This window comes from Macaca fascicularis, chromosome X (genome assembly GCF_037993035.2).
Source record: "Macaca fascicularis isolate 582-1 chromosome X, T2T-MFA8v1.1".
Taxonomy (NCBI): Eukaryota; Metazoa; Chordata; class Mammalia; order Primates; family Cercopithecidae; genus Macaca; species Macaca fascicularis.
Window position 1 is genome coordinate 142,529,211 of NC_088395.1, and position 20,317 is coordinate 142,549,527.

At 40.0% G+C, this 20,317-nt stretch overlaps 1 protein-coding gene across 1 annotated transcript in view; it reads left to right on the forward strand.

The window, feature by feature from the left end:
* ADGRG4 (adhesion G protein-coupled receptor G4) overlaps positions 1 to 20,317 on the forward strand; it is a 96,363-nt gene that overhangs the window by 74,128 nt on the left and 1,918 nt on the right. Inside the window, exons 15-21 of the mRNA XM_015444345.4 lie at positions 1,522 to 1,625; positions 4,245 to 4,366; positions 6,214 to 6,482; positions 9,615 to 9,693; positions 12,086 to 12,366; positions 18,831 to 18,932; positions 19,903 to 20,070. Of these exons, the coding sequence (XP_015299831.4) occupies positions 1,522 to 1,625; positions 4,245 to 4,366; positions 6,214 to 6,482; positions 9,615 to 9,693; positions 12,086 to 12,366; positions 18,831 to 18,932; positions 19,903 to 20,070 (1,125 nt within the window). The remainder of the gene's footprint in view (positions 1 to 1,521; positions 1,626 to 4,244; positions 4,367 to 6,213; positions 6,483 to 9,614; positions 9,694 to 12,085; positions 12,367 to 18,830; positions 18,933 to 19,902; positions 20,071 to 20,317) is intronic.

Sequence of the window (20,317 nt, forward strand, 5' to 3'; positions counted from 1 at the left end):
GAAAAATCACACAACTCGAGGGTAAGCAAAGTTGGAAGAAAGAAATTTGGAAGGCCCAGCGCAGAGTAACCTTGAGTTGTTTGAAGAAAGTTGAGGAAGGAATACCTGGTTCTTTATGTGGGCTTTCCCACAGAGTTTTGCGAGATCTACAACCTCCTTCCCTTTTTTTTTCTCCTCACCTCTTTTAGACTGACTGTGTGACCTTGGGTAAGCAATTTACCCCCTCTGAGCCCCAGTCTTTTTATCTTTTCATTGAGGAGATGAAACTTCTTGGTTGGTCTCTAAGGATCCTAATTGCTGGAATAAGCATGAGTCTTTGGAGACAGATAGTAAAAGAGACTGGGAATGGTCATTGCTGACTGATTTGCTCTTAGGCCTGCCATCTTCACTGGAAATATCCAGGGTTATCACCGAATCTCAGACAATTTCCAAACAGAATCAATTTCCCTAAGAATGCCAGGAGTGGCTAAGTGAGGAGTCCTTCTGCCTGTGGAAACTCTGCCTAGGACCTTTCCCTTTTTCACTATCCTTGGAATTCTGGGACAAAATGGAAATTCTCTTCCCATTTGGCTCCCTAGGGTATAAGAATACTACTTCTTTCTGACAGACAAAAATAACACTGCCTGCCCTTTCCTGATTCCTTCCAAGTCTCTCAGGATAAAACTCCTATAAAGTGATGAGCTTTGTCCCCTACAACCTAAATAAGTTGATCTCTGTGTTCATTAATGCAAATTACTGGGCTAATCTCAGGTCACCCTTTGCCCCTGCACCTCTGTCCCATGCATCTAGAACCTCTGGAACCTTTGGCATTATCCCAGATGGACAAATGTTGACCACACTTAGCTGCCTGCCCTGGGATAACCCCTTTGGTCTAGTGCCACTCGTGTAGTTCTACTCTCAATCCGGTCTAGTACCTGAGATCTACAGGTTATGGAAGTATAAGTGTTAGTTCTAAACCCTGAGTGTGCTCAAAAGAAACTAGCCAGGTGTCCAGTAGAGCAGAGGCTCTAATTGGCCCTGCAGCGTTCTAGACCATGATCTGACTTTGGTTCAAAGCACTTGAGACCCTTTGAATTGCGGGTTCAGCTGGGTTTTCAGATGTCTATTCTAGTCCCTCTGAGTAAGCTCAAGTGCCAGCCTATATTCCATATGTCCATGTCCTTAAAAAGATTCCAGATCTGCCTGCTTCCTATTTATTGGCCACTTTTAAAAAAAGTCTTTATCACTGTAGTGTGGTGGCAGGACTTTTGTTCATGGTTAGAGTCTGTCCTAATTTTTAGAGGTATGGTACAAGAACTGGAAAAGTGAGAGCTGAAGAAGTTATGCCATTTACGAAGTCCCCAAAAAGTCAGTTTAGTCTATTAGACTTAATTTAATTTCAGTGTTCAATTATACCCCTAATCTTGCTGTCTTAGCAAATAATACTAATTATAACATACGTTTAAATAGTGCATATAATGAAAAGTTAAACATTTCTGAGAAAAACAAAATTGCTTTGAAATTTCCTTCTGTCTCCTACAGATGGGCTGGGTGGATGGAATTCATCAGGCTGTAAAGTAAAGGAAACAAACGTAAATTACACAATCTGTCAGTGTGACCATCTCACCCATTTTGGAGTCTTAATGGTGAGTTGTCTCTTAGTCACTCCTTGATGGAAGTTTGAGAATTTTTATTAGACCAGTAATATATGTGTGAATTGTTATTTAAAAGTGGTATGCATTTGGAAAAGAAAAGCCCCCCTCCAATTTGTTCATCCAAAGTAGAGCAGATTGAGACAAATATTTATTTATTTTTTCTCCTTATAAAATTAATGCTTGCTTCTCAAATTTCAAACAGTACAGAAAAGGTCCCTGTAGCCTCCCTCCCAAGTGATCACCACCTTTAACAGTCTAACGTGTATATTAATTTAGGTTTTTTTCCTGTGTATATATTAATGTATGTTTTTGCTTTGTTTTATAAACATGGCATCAAATTATTCATACTGTTTTTACCAATTGCTTTTTTCACTTAACAACATATATTGCACAACTTTCAGGCAAATGTGTATCTATCTATTATACTTCAATTTTTAAAATACCTTTATAGTATACCATTGTTTGGGTTTAACACAATAAATTTAACTAATTCCTGACTGGTGGACATTATAGCTGTTGCTGTTTTTCTCATTACAAACATTTCTGTAATACACATTCTTACTCATGTGTCCTCGAACACTGGTGTAAGTATTTTTGCAGGATAAGTTGACAGAAGTAGAATTGCTGGATTAAAGGGTCTGGTCATTAAAATATTTAAATGTAAGAAGGATCATAGGTATTTGTTGAGTTTTTCTTCCAAAGGACTATCAAATGTATTCCTTCTTCTCTACTCACATCAGAATACTTTCCTGGATTTCTTAGGTGACTTTATTATATACTGTTATCTGAATGTGTCATATGTTACTTGTTCCCACAAAGAATGGTTAGCTTTTTGAGGGCTGTGGGTCTGTTTTATATTTATTTTTAAACCATATCTATTCAACAAGTAAGTGGTACTCAATTGATACTTGTTGAATTGTAATAATTTTGTTCAACTCCCTCCAAATTGGCTGGAACACTACAGTGGGAGTCAAAAGACTGGGGTTGGCTGGGCATCATGGCTCACACCTGTAATCCCAGCACTTTGGGGGCCGAGGTGAATGGATTGCTTGGGCCCAGGATTTCAAGGCCAGCCTGGGCAACATGGCAAAATCCTGTCTCTACAAAAAATAAAAATAAAAAAAGTAGCCGGGCATGATGGCATGTGTCTGTAGTCCAAGGTACTTGGGAGGCTGAAGTGGGAAGAATCACCTGAGTCCAGGGAGGTTGAGGCTGCAGTGGGCCATGATCAGGCCACTGCACTCCAGTCTGGGCAACAGAGTGAGACCCTGTCTCAAAAAAAAAAAAAAAAAAAGAGAGAGAGAGAGAGACCAGAGTTCTTGTTCCAGCTCTGTCTGTAACTAGCTATGTGATCTTGGTCAGGTTGTTTCCCTCTTTTGGATCTTAGATTTTTCTTCTGAAATGTGAATGACTGGAGTACACCAGGGTTTCTCCATCTTGGCACTATTGATATTCTGGCCAAATAGTTCTTTTTCTTTTTCTTTTCTTTCTTTCTTTCTTTCTTTCTTTCTTTCTTTCTTTCTTTTTTTTTTTTTTTTTTTTTTTGACAGAGTCTTGCTCTGTCACCAGGCTGGAGTGCAGTGGCACAATCTCGGGTCACTGCAACCTCTGCCTCCTGGGTTCAAGCGATTCTCCTGCCTCAGCCTCCCCAGTAGCTGGGATTACAGGTGCCTGCCACCACACCCAGCTAATTTTTGTATTTTTTTAGTAGAGACGGGGTTTCACCATTTTGGCCAGGATGGTCTCGATCTCCTGACCTCACGATCCATCCACCTCAACCTTCCAAGGTGCTGAGATTACAGGCGTGAACCACCCCGCCGGGCCCCAAATAATTCTTTGTCGTGGGGGGTTGTTCTGTGCTTTGTGAGATGTTTAGCAGCATCCCTGGTCTTTCCCCACTAGATGCCAGTAGCACCCTCCCCAGTTGTGACAACCAAAAATGCCTCCAGATACCGCAAAATGTCCCTGGGAGAGGAGTAAAATCACTCCTGGTTGAGGACTACCAAAGTAAATACTGCTTCTTAACCTTTTATGAGTCATGAATCTCTAATCATCTGATGAAAGCTTTGGACCTTCTTCTTAGACCAGTGCACACATATATTCAAATAATTTTGCATGTCATTTCAGATCTTTAATGGTACTTAATTAATAAATTACTGAACTTTGTGATCTCTAAGGTCCATTTTATTTGTTAATTTTGTGAAAGCTATTTAAGGTCTAAGGAAAAGGATCTTTTTTTTTTTTTTCTGTTCTGTGTAGTGTTTTGAGATGCTCAGTTCAGATAATTATTCACTTTGCATCCCAAATTCACATCTATTAGTTTTGTTATATTTTAAATGTAGAACATGTTAATGATGATGAAGCCAAGGACTAAATGCTCTTCCAATGCTATTGATGGTTCCCCATGCTCTGTACACAGTCAGTTGAACTAGGCATACTCAACAAATAATATTAGGTCTTATCATATATCCATTCACATAATCTGGTTTTAGAAGAGCTATGGCAGAAATGTTATACATCCTGGGAACTTACCGTTAGTGAACACTGGAAGCATTTTGCCATAAACTTGCTCTGGTGAATGTGTAAAACACAACACATTGTGTTCCTTAGGATTTATCCAGATCTACAGTGGATACAGTGAATGAACAGATATTAGCGCTTATAACATACACCGGATGTGGAATCTCCTCCATTTTCCTGGGTGTTGCAGTGGTGACATACATAGCTTTTCAGTAAGTTGATACAGCCTTGCTCTGAGTACGTTTAATTTGGTTTGATGGATGCTATTACCATTGTAACTTTGTTAATTTCATGAACACATCACAATAGGAAGAAGTTGGATCCATTAGATTATGAAGTGGACAGGTTAAAAACAAAACATCAAGGCTCCTCTAAAAATATTTTAATTGGATTTTTGTAAAACAAGAGAGTTGGGATAGGAAAATATTTCTCTACAGGATATAAGAACACCAACCCTGAAAGAAAATTTGATAAAGTAGACTTTATTAAGAACTTCTTTAATCAAAAGACACAATTCAGATAGTGAAAGGCAAACCTTACATAGAAGATAATCACAATGCATATATCAGATAAAAGACTTGTATGCAGAATGTGTAAATAACTCTCACAAATCAAAAAGCAAAAGACAATAAAGTTTATAAATGGACAAAAGACTTGAACAGGCACCTCACAAAAGAGAATATCCGTGCCTAAGCCTAACCTTTACCAGATGGCGCCAATAAGCACATGACAAAGTTCTTTACATCATTACTCATCAGAGAAATCCTAATTACAACCACAGTTATATACTTCTCTGCACCCACCAGAATGGCTAAAATTAAAAATAAGGACAATAGCAAGTGTCAACAAGCATGTTGAACAACTGGAACTCATACATTTGCTAGTGGGAATGTAAAATGGATCAGACACTTTGGAAAATTCTTTGGCAATACCTGTTAAATATAAATATACATCTCTCTGTTGACCCAGAAATTTCGCTCTTAGATATATACTCAAGACAAATGAGTACATATGTCCACTGAAAGATATGTACAAGAATATTTATAGCAGCTTCAGTCACAGTAGCTTCAAATTAGAAACAACCCCAATTTACATTAACAGTTGATTGGATGAATAAATTGTGATATATTTGTAAAATGGAATGCTACACAGCAGTAAGAAATGAATTACTTCTATACAATACAACATAATATCTAAATTTCAGAGACACAGAATTGAGCAAAGGAAGCCAGAAAAATAAGACAACATACTGTGTGGTTCCATTTACAAAAAGTTCCAAACGCAGGTGAAATCTATGGGGATAAAAGTGAGAGTATTGGTTACCTGTGGTGGGTGATATTGAATGGGAGAAGCATGAAAGAGCTTTCTAGGATGTTGAAAATATTCTGCCTCTTGATCTGTGTCGAAGTTCCACAGGTATATACATATGTAAAGATCCATCAAGTTATATAGTTAACACTTGTGCACTTTACTATAACCTCAGGAAAAAAATTCACACTAAATGAAAACAGCAAAATTTAAATCATTAAATAATTAATAAGAGTGTAAAATAATCAAAGGGGGTAATACATATTTTTTATTCTGAAAAATATTGGGTGAGTTTCTGCAAAGTACAGTTGCAATCACTTAATAAAACTTAAGGCCATATTTCCATGAGGCCATCTGTTGGGATCTTTAGAACTATCCAAGTAGCTCTACTTGGAATGGTTTCCATAGTCATCCTGCTATTTGGTAATATGTAGCTCCAGCCTGCTGAAGCAGTGGTGATAGAATCATAATACCTAGGAAACTCCTTCTTTCTTTCTAAAAGATAAAAAGAAAAATAATAGCCTCTCTCAAGTGTGTAGTTGAGAGAGGCTATTATTATTTCTGTTAGTTAAGGTCACTATGTTTATTATACTTTGACTCTACCTGGAAAGAGAATGGGGGACTTCAAAGTATAAGCAAAGATGAGTAATTCTTTCATTCTTTCACTTATTATGTAGATAAGATGTGGCAATGTTTAATTAAAAAAAAAAAACAGACTTTACCTAACTTAACCTTGTACTTTCTCTTTTAGCAAACTTCGAAAAGATTATCCTGCCAAAATTCTGATCAACCTGTGCATAGCACTACTGGTGCTAAACCTGGTATTTCTGGTCAATTCTTGGTTGTCATCATTTCAGAAGGCGGGAGTTTGTATCACAGCTGCAGTGGCACTTCATTACTTCCTGCTTGTTTCTTTTACTTGGATGGGCCTGGAGGCAGTCCACATGTATTTGGCTCTAGTCAAAGTCTTCAACATATACATTCCAAATTATATACTTAAATTTTGTCTAGTTGGTTGGGGTGAGTATATCTGCCATTGTTTTTGATATTTATGTCTTAAGTTTGTCTTTCTAATTCTAGCTCTGTTAGATTCTGTTAATATCACAGGTAAAAAATTAAGGATGGCCTTGCTGGTGTTTGGGCATGCATCTTTTTTTTCTGCCTGTATTGCTCTATTAATTCAATTTTTAACCTTTATGGCGAGGAGTTGGTGCACAAATATTTATTGAGCACTTACTTATTGTATGTTGTGCTAAGTGCTGGCTCTACAGTAGTGAATAGATTTTATCTCTTCCTTTGCAGAAGTTACAGTCACAACAAATACTGATAAAACGGCTAACACTTAGGTAGCACTTACATGTGCCAGATGCTATTCTAAGTGCTTTACATATGCATTTAATCCTCATAATATCTCTATGGGATAGATTCCATCATTATTCCTATTTAATAGATGAGGAGACTGAGGCACAGAAAAATTAGGTAATTTGCCAAAACTCACACAGTTAGTAAGCAAGAGAGCTGGGATTTGAGCCAGGGAGTTTGTCTCCATAGTTTGGACTTCTAACCTCTATGGTCTTGCCATATTGTTTAAGGAACAGGGAAAAGACTTGAAATGGGTGAAAGAGTGCTGGGTCAGCCATAACCTGATTCTCATCACACCTCATGACTGTGATGATCACTGCTGGCCTTGGAAGAAGCCAGGAATGGTCCTCAGCATAGATCTTTCTGAACACAAATGTCATTTCATTGGCTTGTTTCCTGCGTTTCTAACTGTCATGGTCAGCTCAGCTCCTTTCCTCTCTCTCTTGTGTATTCAAGGCAGATTTTGGGTTCAGACAATGTGTTAGATGCGTAGGAGATATACATTAAGTAGCATACCTAGGGTACATAGGAACACAGATTTTATCTTCCACTGCCTTTGTGAAGACAATACCCTCCTAATTAGCTACTCATCCCTTTAATGAGTTCATTAACATAGTACATGCTTTCACTGGATACACAGTCAGTGCTATTATCTATGCTAATGTGGGGAGCAGAGACAGGCAAATACTGAACAGATCATAATCTAAAAGCTTGTTTTAGTACACTTTGGAATCCATCAGAAACACAGAGCCAAAAGCAGTCGATACACTCCCCTTAGAGCCTTGTGTCCCTCATCTTGATTCAATCAGAGGATTGAAAAATGTGGGAGAGCCTTCATGAATAATCCAAAAAGCAGATAATATGGCCAACTGTGAAAAGGCTGTAAATGTCACTCCATCCTGGCTTTACTTCTGCCTGATCGTCACTCATTCCCAGCTTCTTTTTTAAGCCCTTCCTCCAGGACTCACTTCTTATCTCTTTGATCTTCTAATTTCATATACATTTCTTGGGTTACAAGGAGAGGCAGGAAAGGCTAAAGTTTGGTACTTGGAAGCAGGAAAACTTTAGTTACACACACAAGCTGAGAAGTCTGACTGGCTCAATCAGTAAAGAAAGATACAATAAGCCACTATTAGGTTCAGTTTACTACTTACATAAACTGTGAAAGGAAGGGTACCTAAAAGTGCCACCTTTCATGTTCTTGTCCCCCACACTAAAAAGAACGACACCAAAACAAAGGGAATGGATGACTGTCACATGACTTGTAGGATTCCCGGTGGCTGAGGAGCTGGTTTTAAATGGAAGTGATGCTGTTTCCTATTCTGCTGCCCTATTCTGAGGGGGCAGGGTACAAAGGCCCACACCTCTGCAGAGCCCTGGGAGATGATGAGAAGCTGTCTCCTGACAGCCTCCTGGAGGAGACAGGGAGGTGAATAGGAGATGGCCCTGGAGCACCTCCCCACAGGCCTCCCATCTTCTTGAATTTGTGGAGGTCCGCAGGGCACACCGCCCAAATTCAGATAAGCCTTTACCTGCGTGGTCTATGTGCATACATGCAAGGTCACCAGGAAGCCACAGCTGAGCTGTCCCACTACAGGGAGTTTTGGAGCATTTCAATATTAGACAAAAGCAATCAACTGTAAGGAAAATAGATATTAACATCTGTTTATGTTTGGAGTTCTGCCTTATGAATGCCAAAGCAACCTGTTGGAAAGGTTTATTTTAATGACAAAAATCACAATTACTTTTGCACCAACCTAATGAATCCCTGTCCAAGACAGTAGATTTGTTTATATTTTTAAAATAACAACCGAAGGGATCTTTTTTTAAAAAAAAATTTTCAATATGTAAACACAGCTTGAAGACTGCCACACAACTTCCATCCTAAAGATGAGGCCTTCCTCTGTCTCTCCCTTCCAGCCTTCGGGGGTATTTTTAAAAACATCTGCAGCATTCTAGGTGCTGTGCTTGGGGTGGGCTCTACAGATTTGAAGGGACTATCCTGTTTATCACAGAATGGGACAGTGGAGGATTTTTCAAGATACTTGGCATCCTGGGCTTTGGAACAGCTTTGGAAAGCATGTAACAAAACCCCTAAAATGCATGTAGGTGTATGCTCTTAGTCTAGGAGAAATGCAATTGAGAGATAAAGAAATCATTTAAGTTTCGCAAATGTACATGAAATTGGATTTTTAAACCCTGTGTCTATACTCTCCTCACGTTTGACCATTTCGACTGAACTGATTGCTTTATTATAGTCTGACTGAATTGAGTGGTTGTTAACTGGTCGATCTAGTCAAAATGTCAAACTAGTAACGAGTGTGGAAACGGTTTCCCTGTCAAAAAAGCACTGAAGGCTGCAGCTGATTGCCTGTGCCCTTCCCCTAAGGTGACCTAGACAAAAAGCTATTGGGAAAGAAGGGGCGATGTGGAAAGGGAGTAAAAATTAGAGGCTTATCATCTAAGAAGAAATGCTTGATGTGAACTTGCATTCTAATCAACTAGATACTTCTTTTGCCAAGTTGATTTTTTGGCACTTGAGCTATTTTTAATAACTGGTGGGTGTTGTATTGGAGCCATTGGCATGCTGTCTAGTTTAGCAGATTGGAGAACTCCTAGAAATGTTTAACTCGGAAGAATTCACAAACATTTTGCAAACAATAGTATTTTGATGCCCACACATCTGTGGCTCATTTAAACAGTGTCTTAATGTATCATCACCCACAGTCATTGATTAGGATGCCTCCCTGCTACCTGAAGAAATGCCTCTGACTTGCTTTCCCACTGCAGGAATCCCAGCAATCATGGTGGCAATCACAGTCAGTGTGAAAAAAGATCTGTATGGAACTCTGAGCCCAACAACTCCATTGTAAGTACCAGCATCTCTTTCTCTAGTGGTGGGGCTCTGGCCCAGCAAGGTATGGTAAAGCGTTCTTGCCTGGGATTGGTCTTGACTCTGGCTTCAGGAAGAAATCAGCCTAAGCCCTTTTGCCCTAAGCATAGTCAAGGCTACATTTATGTAATGGTTAGTTGCCTGGGTCCTCTATGACCTTAGGCAAGTTACTTTACTTTTTAGTTCAATTTCCTCCTCTGGAAAATGGGAATAATAATGTTTCCTGTTAACGTCCTGTGCAAATTAAAATGATATCATGTATGTAATGTGCTCAGCATATTGCCTGTTCTACGGCAAATGCTGTGTAACTGGCAGGTATTGTGATTACAAAGCTCACACATTGCAAAGGTCATTGCAAAGAGTTAGTGGCCACTACAAGGAAATTCTGAGATGATTTGGAAAACATTTTTTACCTTTCAGCAACAAAGGTCTTCCCTGAAGAATGCTAAACAGCTTTCCTTTGTAAATGGCCTCAGCTTTGTTGTTTTCTTGTTTCTTTTCATTTTTTTCTTTTTATCCCATTTGATGTATAAGCTCATCTCTTTAGTTCTGTCAACCACAATCACGCGAGAGTAGCAATTCACTTCACCCCACCTCTCCAAAACCTTCTTTTACAGGCGTGTAGGCGTGTAGACAGTTGCCCTGCGGTCCTTTAGGCTGCACAATCTCATTTTACACTTCTGATTATTCCATTCTTTTTATCATTGCCTCTCAAGTTCTTCCACTATAGATTTCCTCTCCCACTGGACTGGAATCAAATGTAGGAGGTCCTGCTCCAAGACTCCCCCGTCTTTCATATTGAGATGACAGTTTCCAGCGGGTCAAAATTATTTTGCCCTTTATAGCAGATGCTTTCTAATTAAAATTCCTTGTTATCTTTTCTTTCTCTTCCATTTTCTCTTCCCTTCCTTCTTATCTCCCGCTCCAACCTCCCCCCTTGCCTGTTTTGTGACTTAAAAGGTCCCCAGTGTCTACCTAATTGTGACTCTTCTTGAACCATCAAAAGCAAGAGCTAAAGCAAAACCAGAACAAAATCAACTCCACTTTTTCCCAAAAGAGACTTTTCAGATGTGACTTGGTTAATAAGAAGCAGACTGCTCTAATAGTTTTTTTTTTCAAATTATATTTTGAAGAAGTAATTCATGCACATGGAACAAAATCCAAATGTACAACAGGGTAGAGGATGAAAAATAAGCCCCACTTCCAAACTCCAGCTACCCAGTTTCCCTCCTGAGGTAACTCTTATTACCAATTTATTACCAAAGATCAAATTTGTATGGATATTCTCTTGCACACTTTGTTACCCAAGTGGTAGATATACACCATTTGGCACCTTGGTCTTTCCACTTAACAATATATCTTGAAGGTGATTCTCTACCCAAACATATAACACTATCTCATTTTAACAGTTTTCTATAGCATCCTTTAAGGATGCTGATAATATTCAGGGAACTCTAGGTATCAGAATCTATTAGGAAAATTAAATGTTTTTTAACACGTTTGCAACACACACACAGAGACAAACTCACACATAAGTGAAAGTATCCATGCCAACATAAACAACATGACCAAAAGAGATTTTCCTGGTTTTAGAAAAGAGAGCTCAGTTGACACACAGTTAAATTAGTCAATCTTCTCCGTGTTCAAAAATCAGGGAAAATGCCTCCAGTAATTGCAAATGTTATTAAATGGAATATTTGTTCATATGAATCACTGCATATTTTTTCTTTAATAAAAACTATAGAGTCATTAATCAATCCAGTGGCCAGTGTTGCCTTTGTCATCCAAATACATCATATTTTAAAGCAGTACACCTAGAGCTGTTCTCTTTTTGTAGCATTTTCATTAACTTTCATAATTTCACCATTGTTTGATATAGCTTTCAGAAAAGCCACTCATTGCTCACATCCTTTCACTGTGATATTTATCATGTAAAGTAGAATTCATCCTGCAAATAAGAGCTTAGGTGTAAGGTGTTGGGAGGGAGGGCATGCGGGGGCGGTGTGGGGAGCGCGGCGACAGAGAGCCACTTTGGGGGAAAATGTATCATTCGTTTTTCTGCTATTAACGAATAGAACCATTTCCTAGGGAATTGGACTGACGGGTTCCACATAATCCTAGAGGATGGCAGAAACCATCCTCTAGGATTTCTGACTTAGTGTTGGAGAGAACCCTGAAGTGGGGTTCAGGAGATTGAGGTTCTTGTCCCAGCTCTGCCTCCAGTTGGTGTGAGTGAACTCTGTCCAGTTCATTTCTCTAGGGCTAGATGCCCTTAGGGTGAAATAAAATTGACTAGATGATCTTAAGTCTCTGAGAAATAGGACTTTATGTTTCCCTATCTCATGATAGTCTTCTTTGTTTCTTACAGTTGTTGGATTAAAGATGATTCTATCTTTTACATCTCAGTGGTGGCTTATTTTTGCCTCATATTTCTCATGAATCTCTCCATGTTCTGCACTGTTCTTGTTCAACTGAATTCTGTGAAATCCCAAAGCCAGAAGACTCGTCGGAAGATGATCCTGCATGACCTCAAAGGCACAACGAGCCTGACCTTCTTACTTGGCCTCACCTGGGGGTTTGCCTTTTTTGCCTGGGGACCTGTGAGAATCTTTTTCTTGTATCTTTTTGCCATTTTTAACACTTTGCAAGGTAACTGCTGCTTTTTTGCCTTTTCCGTGGCCAGCTACAGCTCCAGCAAAGCTTTTGTTGCTGTGGAAAATAATCTCACCTGTTGGAAACATTAACTAGATGTTAGTCTTCATTAAATGCACACACAGCCCACTCTCTCTTACTCAGTGGTATAGGGAGAAGCCCAGATAGGTAACTCAACTTTAGGTAGTTGGAAATGCCTATATCAAACACTGATTGGCAATACTTCATACAGTGTTCATTGTATCAACACATTGTGCTAAAAAATGTACAGATTCACACTCATGTTGATATTTTGAAGTGCACAATCCAGCTAAACATAGCAATTAACTGGAAAGCAGAAACATTAAAGTTTTGGCCCCATAGACTCTATCTGCATCAGATATCCTAATATTTTGGGAAAGAGCCAGGCTAGACTATCATAGAATCATACAGGAATGAAGGTTAAAAGCAAAGGGCTATGGGAAAGGCCAAGGTTGTAGCCTTGATTTTGCTATAAGGCAACCTTTAAAAAGTTACCACAATTGGTTGAATTAGATGATCCTAAGCTAAAGGCCCTAGAGTTCTTTTAATTATTTTCCTTTATTCTGATGAAATGAACAAATAGTCAATGAAGTGATGAAATGGTCGACAAAAGATGGCATGAGAAGTAAAAGCTAGGGGCTGGGTGCAATGGCTCATGCCTGCAATTCCAGCACTTTGGAAAGTTGAGGCGGGCGGATCACCTGAGGTCAGGAGTTTGAGACCAGCCTGACCCACATGGTGAAACCCCGTCTCTACTAAAAAATATAAAAATTAGCCGGGCATGGTGGTATGTGCCTGTAATCCTAGCTACTTGGGAGGCTGAGGCAGGAGAATCGCTTGAACTCCGGGAGACAGAGGTTGCAGTGAGCTATGATCGTGCCACTGCACTCCAGCCTGGGCAACAGAGAGAGACTCTGTCAAAAAAAAGAAAGAAAGAAAGAAAAAGAAAGAAAGAAAGAAAGAAAGAAAGAAAGAAAGAAAGAAAGAGAGAGAGAGAAAGAAAAGAAAAGAAAAACAGAAAAGAAAAGAAAGCTAGGGATCTGGTTCATGTAACTCTGAGTAATTGCTGATGTTCATTTTAACCTGATTTTGCCTATTAAAAATACTGAGGGGAAGAGGCCTGCAAAATTATTTTATGTGAGTCTCTAATTCTACCCCATACTTTTATCCTCAAGTTTGGTCCAGTCCATCTGGGCTACTCCAGTAGGGACAGGCTGAGGGTCAACTTGGCATTTCATTGAGTTAGACTCTACCTTCGTGCTCTCCGCTATTTTTTTTTTCATTCAATAAACCCTTCTTTTCCATACTGAAGCCCACTGATGATCCCATGGGATGCTCCTGCAAGGAAAAAGTTCTATGGTCAAATAACTTTGGGAAATGTGGCAAATTACATTCCCCCTTTCTTGGAATAGCACTATGTACATTAGCATGGTAAAAGTTCTATTACAAAAAAAAAAAAATCGTCTTTAAAAACTTGTTTTAATGTAGTGTCTTAAAAACCTCTGAACCTTTTATTGTGGTCATTGTTAATCCCTGAGGAACCTTGAGAAAAATAAATTGGCATGCAGTTATTATATTCCAGGCACTTGCAAAGTGCTGCGGGGAGTGGGGGGAAGCAATGTAGCAGAAGGCATGGTTTTTGCATTTATGTTTTATGACTCAAGAAACCATCTTATTTTAAGCAATGAGGTGGATCAGTGGAAACTTTCTGTCCCACCAGATCCTGCCAACCATATACAGCCATGTTCTAATTGGAATATAAGAAGTCACAAAATGTGTTGTTCTTCCTTCACATGCCATTTTTATTGCCTCTGGTAGTAGGAATGGAATTTTTAGAAACTCTCAATACCACCCTCTCTTGGTTCCCTTTGAGGCTACTGGCACTTGGTTGAATTCTAGTGTAGAACTGAAGGTTGTATTCTAGTGTAGGCCCTGGTGATGGTTCTACACTTTTTCTGTGGATAGAACTGCCTGGCCCACACTACAGTACTCTAACCTGATGCTCTAACCTCAAGAACTAACCAGTCATGGTGGAGAATGTCCATGGAAACGGATTAGAACCCAAGTGCCTGTGAAGACTTCCTCCACAGTGGTAACTCCAGGCTTCTCTTTGGCTCAGTGATTCTGAGGAAAAATGCACTCACTCTGTGGAAAGAGGGGTTAAAGGAAAGCTGGCAAAAGATCAAGAAAGCCAGGCAGTTCTGATTTTAAAAAGGAGGGGCAGGGGTGTTTTCAAAACCACTCTTATGGTGGAAAGTAGCATCTAAGGAAGGAAACTGCATGGATAGAAGCAGAATTTAATAGGATATTTCTTTTCTTTTCAACTTTTATTTCAGATTCAGGGGGTAGATGTGCAGGTTTGTTAGCTGGGTATATTATGTCATGCTGAGGTTTTGGGTGTGAATGATCCCATCATCTAGGTAGTAAGCATAGAACCCAATAGTTACCTTTTCAATCCTTACTTTCTCCCTCCTCTCCCCTCTAATAGTCCCCAGTTGTCTACCGTTGCCATCTTTATGTCCATGTGTACCCCATGTTTAGTTTTCACTTTTAAGTGAGAACATGCAGTACTTGGTTTTCGTTCCTTCATTAATTCACTTAGCATAATAGCCCCTAGCTGCATCCATGCTGCTGCAAATGACATGATCTCATTCTTTTTTTATAGCTGAGTAGTATTCCATGGTGGCTATGTAGTAGACACTTTCTTTATCCAATCCACCATTAATGGACACCTAGTTTGATTCCGTGTCTTTACCATTGTGAATATTGTTGCAATGAACATAAGGGTGCATGTGTCTTTTTGGTAGAGTGATCTGTTTTCTTTTGGATATATACCCAATAATGGGATTGCTGAGTCAAATAGTAGCTCTGTTTTAATTTATTTGAGAAATCTTCAAACTGCTTTCCACAGTGACAGAACTAATTTACATTCCCACCAACAGTATATAAGTGTTCTAACTGGGTATTTCTTGAAAACTAAAATCAAAGTCCCATAGATCCAGCACCAAAAGAGCCAAGCTGTCTCTGTCTGTCAGATATGCCTTATGTCCATCAAGCACAAAGTCTTGCCAGTCCTGCCTGAAATGACTACAAGATAGCATGTACCATCTTGTAGCAAGGGAGTTTTCGGAGCTCAGAGTTTCAAATTCAAGACACACACACACACATGACCCGAATAACCTCCAAAACAAATGGTGGAACAAGTGAACAAAGTAGTCATTTAAAAGACAAATGACAAGCTTGCAACGCTGGCTGAAGGGGATGGGGGTGACCTGTGGTCAAGTGGGAAAAACTATGCTCATGATGAGCTATTTGTGAAGGAGGAATGCACAAATAAAACTGCAGGTGACAAAAACCTGACATCTTCCCTCATGCCTGTGTTTTCCTAGTGAGTAAGCAGATCAATCTGTTATGGGAAAGGGAAAGGAAAGCTGTCAGGCAGAGGGGGAGAGTTGGCAGGCAGCTCACTGGAATTCACAGAATAACCTTTAAGTCTGAAAACTAAACTCCATGCAAGAAATCAGAGTAGTAATAGGTGCTTGATGTCACTGTCACCCCTTGTACATGCTGAAGTTGGAGGAGTTTTGCCTGCTCTGAGACTGTGGTTTGCTCTCTTCGGGGTGCTGCGCCGCCTTCCAGGTGGCTGCTGCTCAGAAAAACAGCAAACACTGCTGAATTCATCCCCGCAGTTGTTTGGTTACACATGGGGATAAAGCTTTTGGGAGAGTTAGAGAGACATGCCATTCCGTTTACATGCCATTCCGTTTAGCCTCCCATCTGGAATCAGAGTCTCAGGGCTTGGGCTAGGGAGCCAAGATCTTCCCAATCAAACTTCCCATCGAGTGACAAGAAGTCACTTGCCTCTGCCTGAAACTTTCCATAGACTGAGAGCTCACCATTCTGTAAAGCAAAGCATTTATCAGCTCTGATGTGGTACCAGTTTTCCTTACCTGAGGTTAGTATAGTACAGTAGTTAAGGCCTTGGGCTCTATAGTCAGACTGCCTGTATTCGGAACTGGTGCTGCCAGCTCAATGTTAGCTCTGTGACCTGGGTCAAGTTTACTAGACTTCTTGGACTCCGAGTTTCCTCAACTATAAAAATGAGACTAATAGTACAATGCCTATCATATACTTATTGCCAAATAAACACTAGCTGTGATTTGTTAGTACGTGGTTGCTCTGGAACATTCTTCCATTTCTCCTGGTTCTAACCGGGCAACTGTACAGATACAAGCCTAATTTGTCCTTTTCATGGCAGCCCTTTCAGATCTGTGGCTAAGTTACCATCTCTTCTCACTCTATGTTTTCCACTCCAAGTTTTTTTTTTTTTTTTTTTGGTCTGGATACAACATCCCAGCTCTTTCAGCTTTTCTTCACTATCCTTCTTCACTGTATTCTTGAATACTTCTGTTTGTCATCTTGCTCTTAAAACAAAGCCTCCCAAACTGAACATGGTGCTGGTGGGAGGTATGGTCAAACAAGGACAGAATATGACAGGAGACTGTCACTCGCCTCCATCAAGATTCTTTTTATTTATTTATTTTTTATTATACTTTAAGTTCTAGGGTACATGTGCACAATGTGCAGGTTTGTTATCTTTACTTCCAGCAGTGCTCTAGCTGAAATTTGCTTTGGGGCATTTACAATAGACTGGTGCTCAGTTTACAATGGGTTAAGACCTCTTTGATACTAATTTACCTTCAGGACAACTGGCCAATTTAGAGGCAAGCTGAACCTGTATAGAGAATAAAGGTTTCCAAACTGCACTTGGATCAGAATAAATATTTTGAGGCTCAAGCAGTTATCACTATGTTGTAGGTGGATGTGAGAGTTTGTGTATCAAGTGCCTTGGAGTTCAAATCAACATATATTTATTGAGCTGCAGCAGTTAGTGCATTAAAGATGAAGGGCAAAATGGCATAAATATGAAAAGGAAACATATCTCAGCCCTCAAAGACTCAACAGCTAGGTGGAGAAATGGGAAATAGATGAATAATTGTATGGCTACATATAACAATACAAGAAACAAAATGTTATGAGAGTTCAGAAGTGGGAAAAATGAGTTTCAGTTTGAGGCATCTGGAAAGGTTTTGTGGATAAAGACTTTTTGTAATGGACCATAAATATAAGTCGGGCTATTGACAGGAGTTATTTCTGCCAATTCTACCCCCAACTGCAGGAAATCTAATTGGTCCTCCAGGGAATTTGCAATCAAGATAATTTTTTTTTTTTTTTTAAGACAGAATCTTGCTCTATCGCCCGGGCTGGAGTGTAGTGGCTCGATTCCGGCTCACTGCAACCTCTGCCTCCTGGGTTCAAGTGATTCTCGTGCCTCAGCCTTCCATGTAGATGGGACTACAGGCATGTGCCACCACACCCAGCTAATTTTTGTATTTTTAATAGAGACGGGGTTTCTCTATGTTGACCAAGTTGGTCTTGAACTACTGGCTTCAAGTGATCCACCTGCCTCTGCCTCCCAAAGTGCTGGGATTACAGGTGTGAGCCACCATGCCTGGCCAAGATAATCTTAAGTCATACTTTTATCTTCCAAGGAGATATTTTAGAGGGTGAGAAAGAGAAATGGCCAGCACTGCTGACAAAGACTTTCAGCTCCTCCCTCCCCCTTGCAGGACAAAATCAGGGCTGGCATTGGAAGTTGAGGGTCAAATCCATGGTTTCCACATGGTGTCATTATGCCAAAAAGCATGTGTAATAGCTATTTATTGCTATGTAATACATTACCCCCAAATTTTACCAGCCTAAAACAACAAAAATTTATTATCTCACACAGTGTCTGAGGATCAGTAATTCAGGAGCAGCTTAGCTGGGTGTTTCTGACGCAGGGACTGTCGTAAAGTTGTAGTCAAGCTGTCATCCGGGCCTGCGATGATCTAAAAACTTGACTGGGACTGGGGAATGTGCTTCCAGGAAGGCTCATCCACATGGTCGTGGACTGGAAGCCTCAGTTCCTCACCATGTGGGCCTCTCCACAGAGATGCCAGGATGTCCTCAGGACAAAATACTTGGCTTCCTTCAGAGCGATGAGAGAGAGAGAGAGAGATCTTTTATAACCTAATCTTGAAAGTGACATGCCATCCCTTCTGCTATATTCTATTGGTCCAATGTGGAAGGAAACTACACAAGGATGCCAATGCCAGGTTGTGGGGATGATTGAAAGCAATCTCAGAGAGGGGCTACCTTACCTCTCATGCTCTAGGATGAACAGCAGCCCCGGGACAAAATAGTGGTTGACATGAAGTCTTGATATAGACATTTTTGCCTTTGGGAGGGAGGCTACAAAGACAAGATCAGAAAGCCAGTAGTGGTCCTGGGGTTCCTTGAAAGTAGTATCTCTCATGACAGGAGCAGACCTGAGTCAGGGCATTGGTGATAGCTGGTGAAAGAAACCGAAAAAGACTGACCTTCTTCTCCTGGCTTAGGATTCTTCATTTTTGTGTTTCACTGTGTGATGAAGGAGAGTGTGCGGGAGCAGTGGCAGATACACCTCTGTTGTGGGTGGTTGCGATTGGATAACTCTTCTGGTAAGATGTCAGTTTGGATGAAGTTTTGAATTTTACATGTTTTACAAAACTGATCAGATTAATTTGTCTCCTAACTTGAGTACATACAGCATATCAGCATCAAAACACAGGCTGTTTCCATGTCGTGAAAATGATTTGTGCTTTTGAGCTGAGATGAATGAAGTCAAATGAAGAATGTGACTTGGGCCATATTTTAAACTAGGGATGCTTTTGTTTTGGCCCAGATTCCTTGGATTGCTTACCCTCACTGTCACATCAGTCTCAATTCAATTAAAAGAACATTGAATGCGTGTCTACTGTGTTCCAGGCACTGGGTCTCAGGGGCTTCTGGCTAGTAGCCAACAGTGGGTTGAGTGGATATAGGAAGCAAGGAGTGGTGGTGGAGATAGAGAGAACTTATAAGCATTCCTAAGATGCCTGGCCAGTGGGCTGCACAGGTGTACTGATGGCCCACAAACTGGGGGATGTAGTGAACTCAGATGTTGCCTCTTAACGCTGATGCTTCCCTTAAGAATGTTTCCAGTGCAGGCAAACTGATGTTCTATGTATCAAAAGGATCTTCCATCCAATTCAGGCAGCTTCTCTCAGTCTCAATACAAAGCCTAATCAATTTTCTTTAGTGAAGGCAGCATTTGAACTCTAAGATTCTACAAGTAGCACTGAGATTCCCCCCATTCCCCACTTTATGCTGACCATATCAGCAATCTGCTGGTCCTTGTGCTCTCGGAAAAGCAGGCATCCTAGGTATGTGAATTGTCTCTTCTTACACCACACATTATAGTACAAACCTACTTCTTACAACTTCATAGAAAAGCTGACTCCTTCAGGTATGCAGAATGAACACTGTGCATCAAGCTTTGTGTTTTTAAACCAGATTATTGAAGTGTAATTTATATACCATAAAATTCACTACTTTAAGTATAGAATTTGATGAGTTTTATGTTTTTAACTTTTCTTGGTATCATTTCAGATGCGAGCAGCCGGTGTCAGATAAAAGTTGGATATAAACAGGAGGGACTAAAGAAAACCTTTGAGCACAAACTGTTGACACCATTCCTCAAGTCAACTGCAACTAGCTCCACTTTCAAATCTTTAGGCTCTGCACAAGGCACACCTTCAGAAATAAGCTTTCCAAATGGTAAGAAAAAAGGGTTGTGTTGTCTACATTTATATTGCATATTGAATTAACGTGAGACCACATACTGGGTCTTGGATGATACTTCCTCTTCAAAACTAAGTGCACATGTGCATGTGTATACCTTGACTCATTCTTGGCTGAGAAAGTGTGTATAGAAGCATAGAAATGTGTACAGAAGTGTGTATAGGTGTGTCTGTACCTAGTAAATTTAGTATGAATGTGTTATTAGACTAATAGAGGAAAGAAG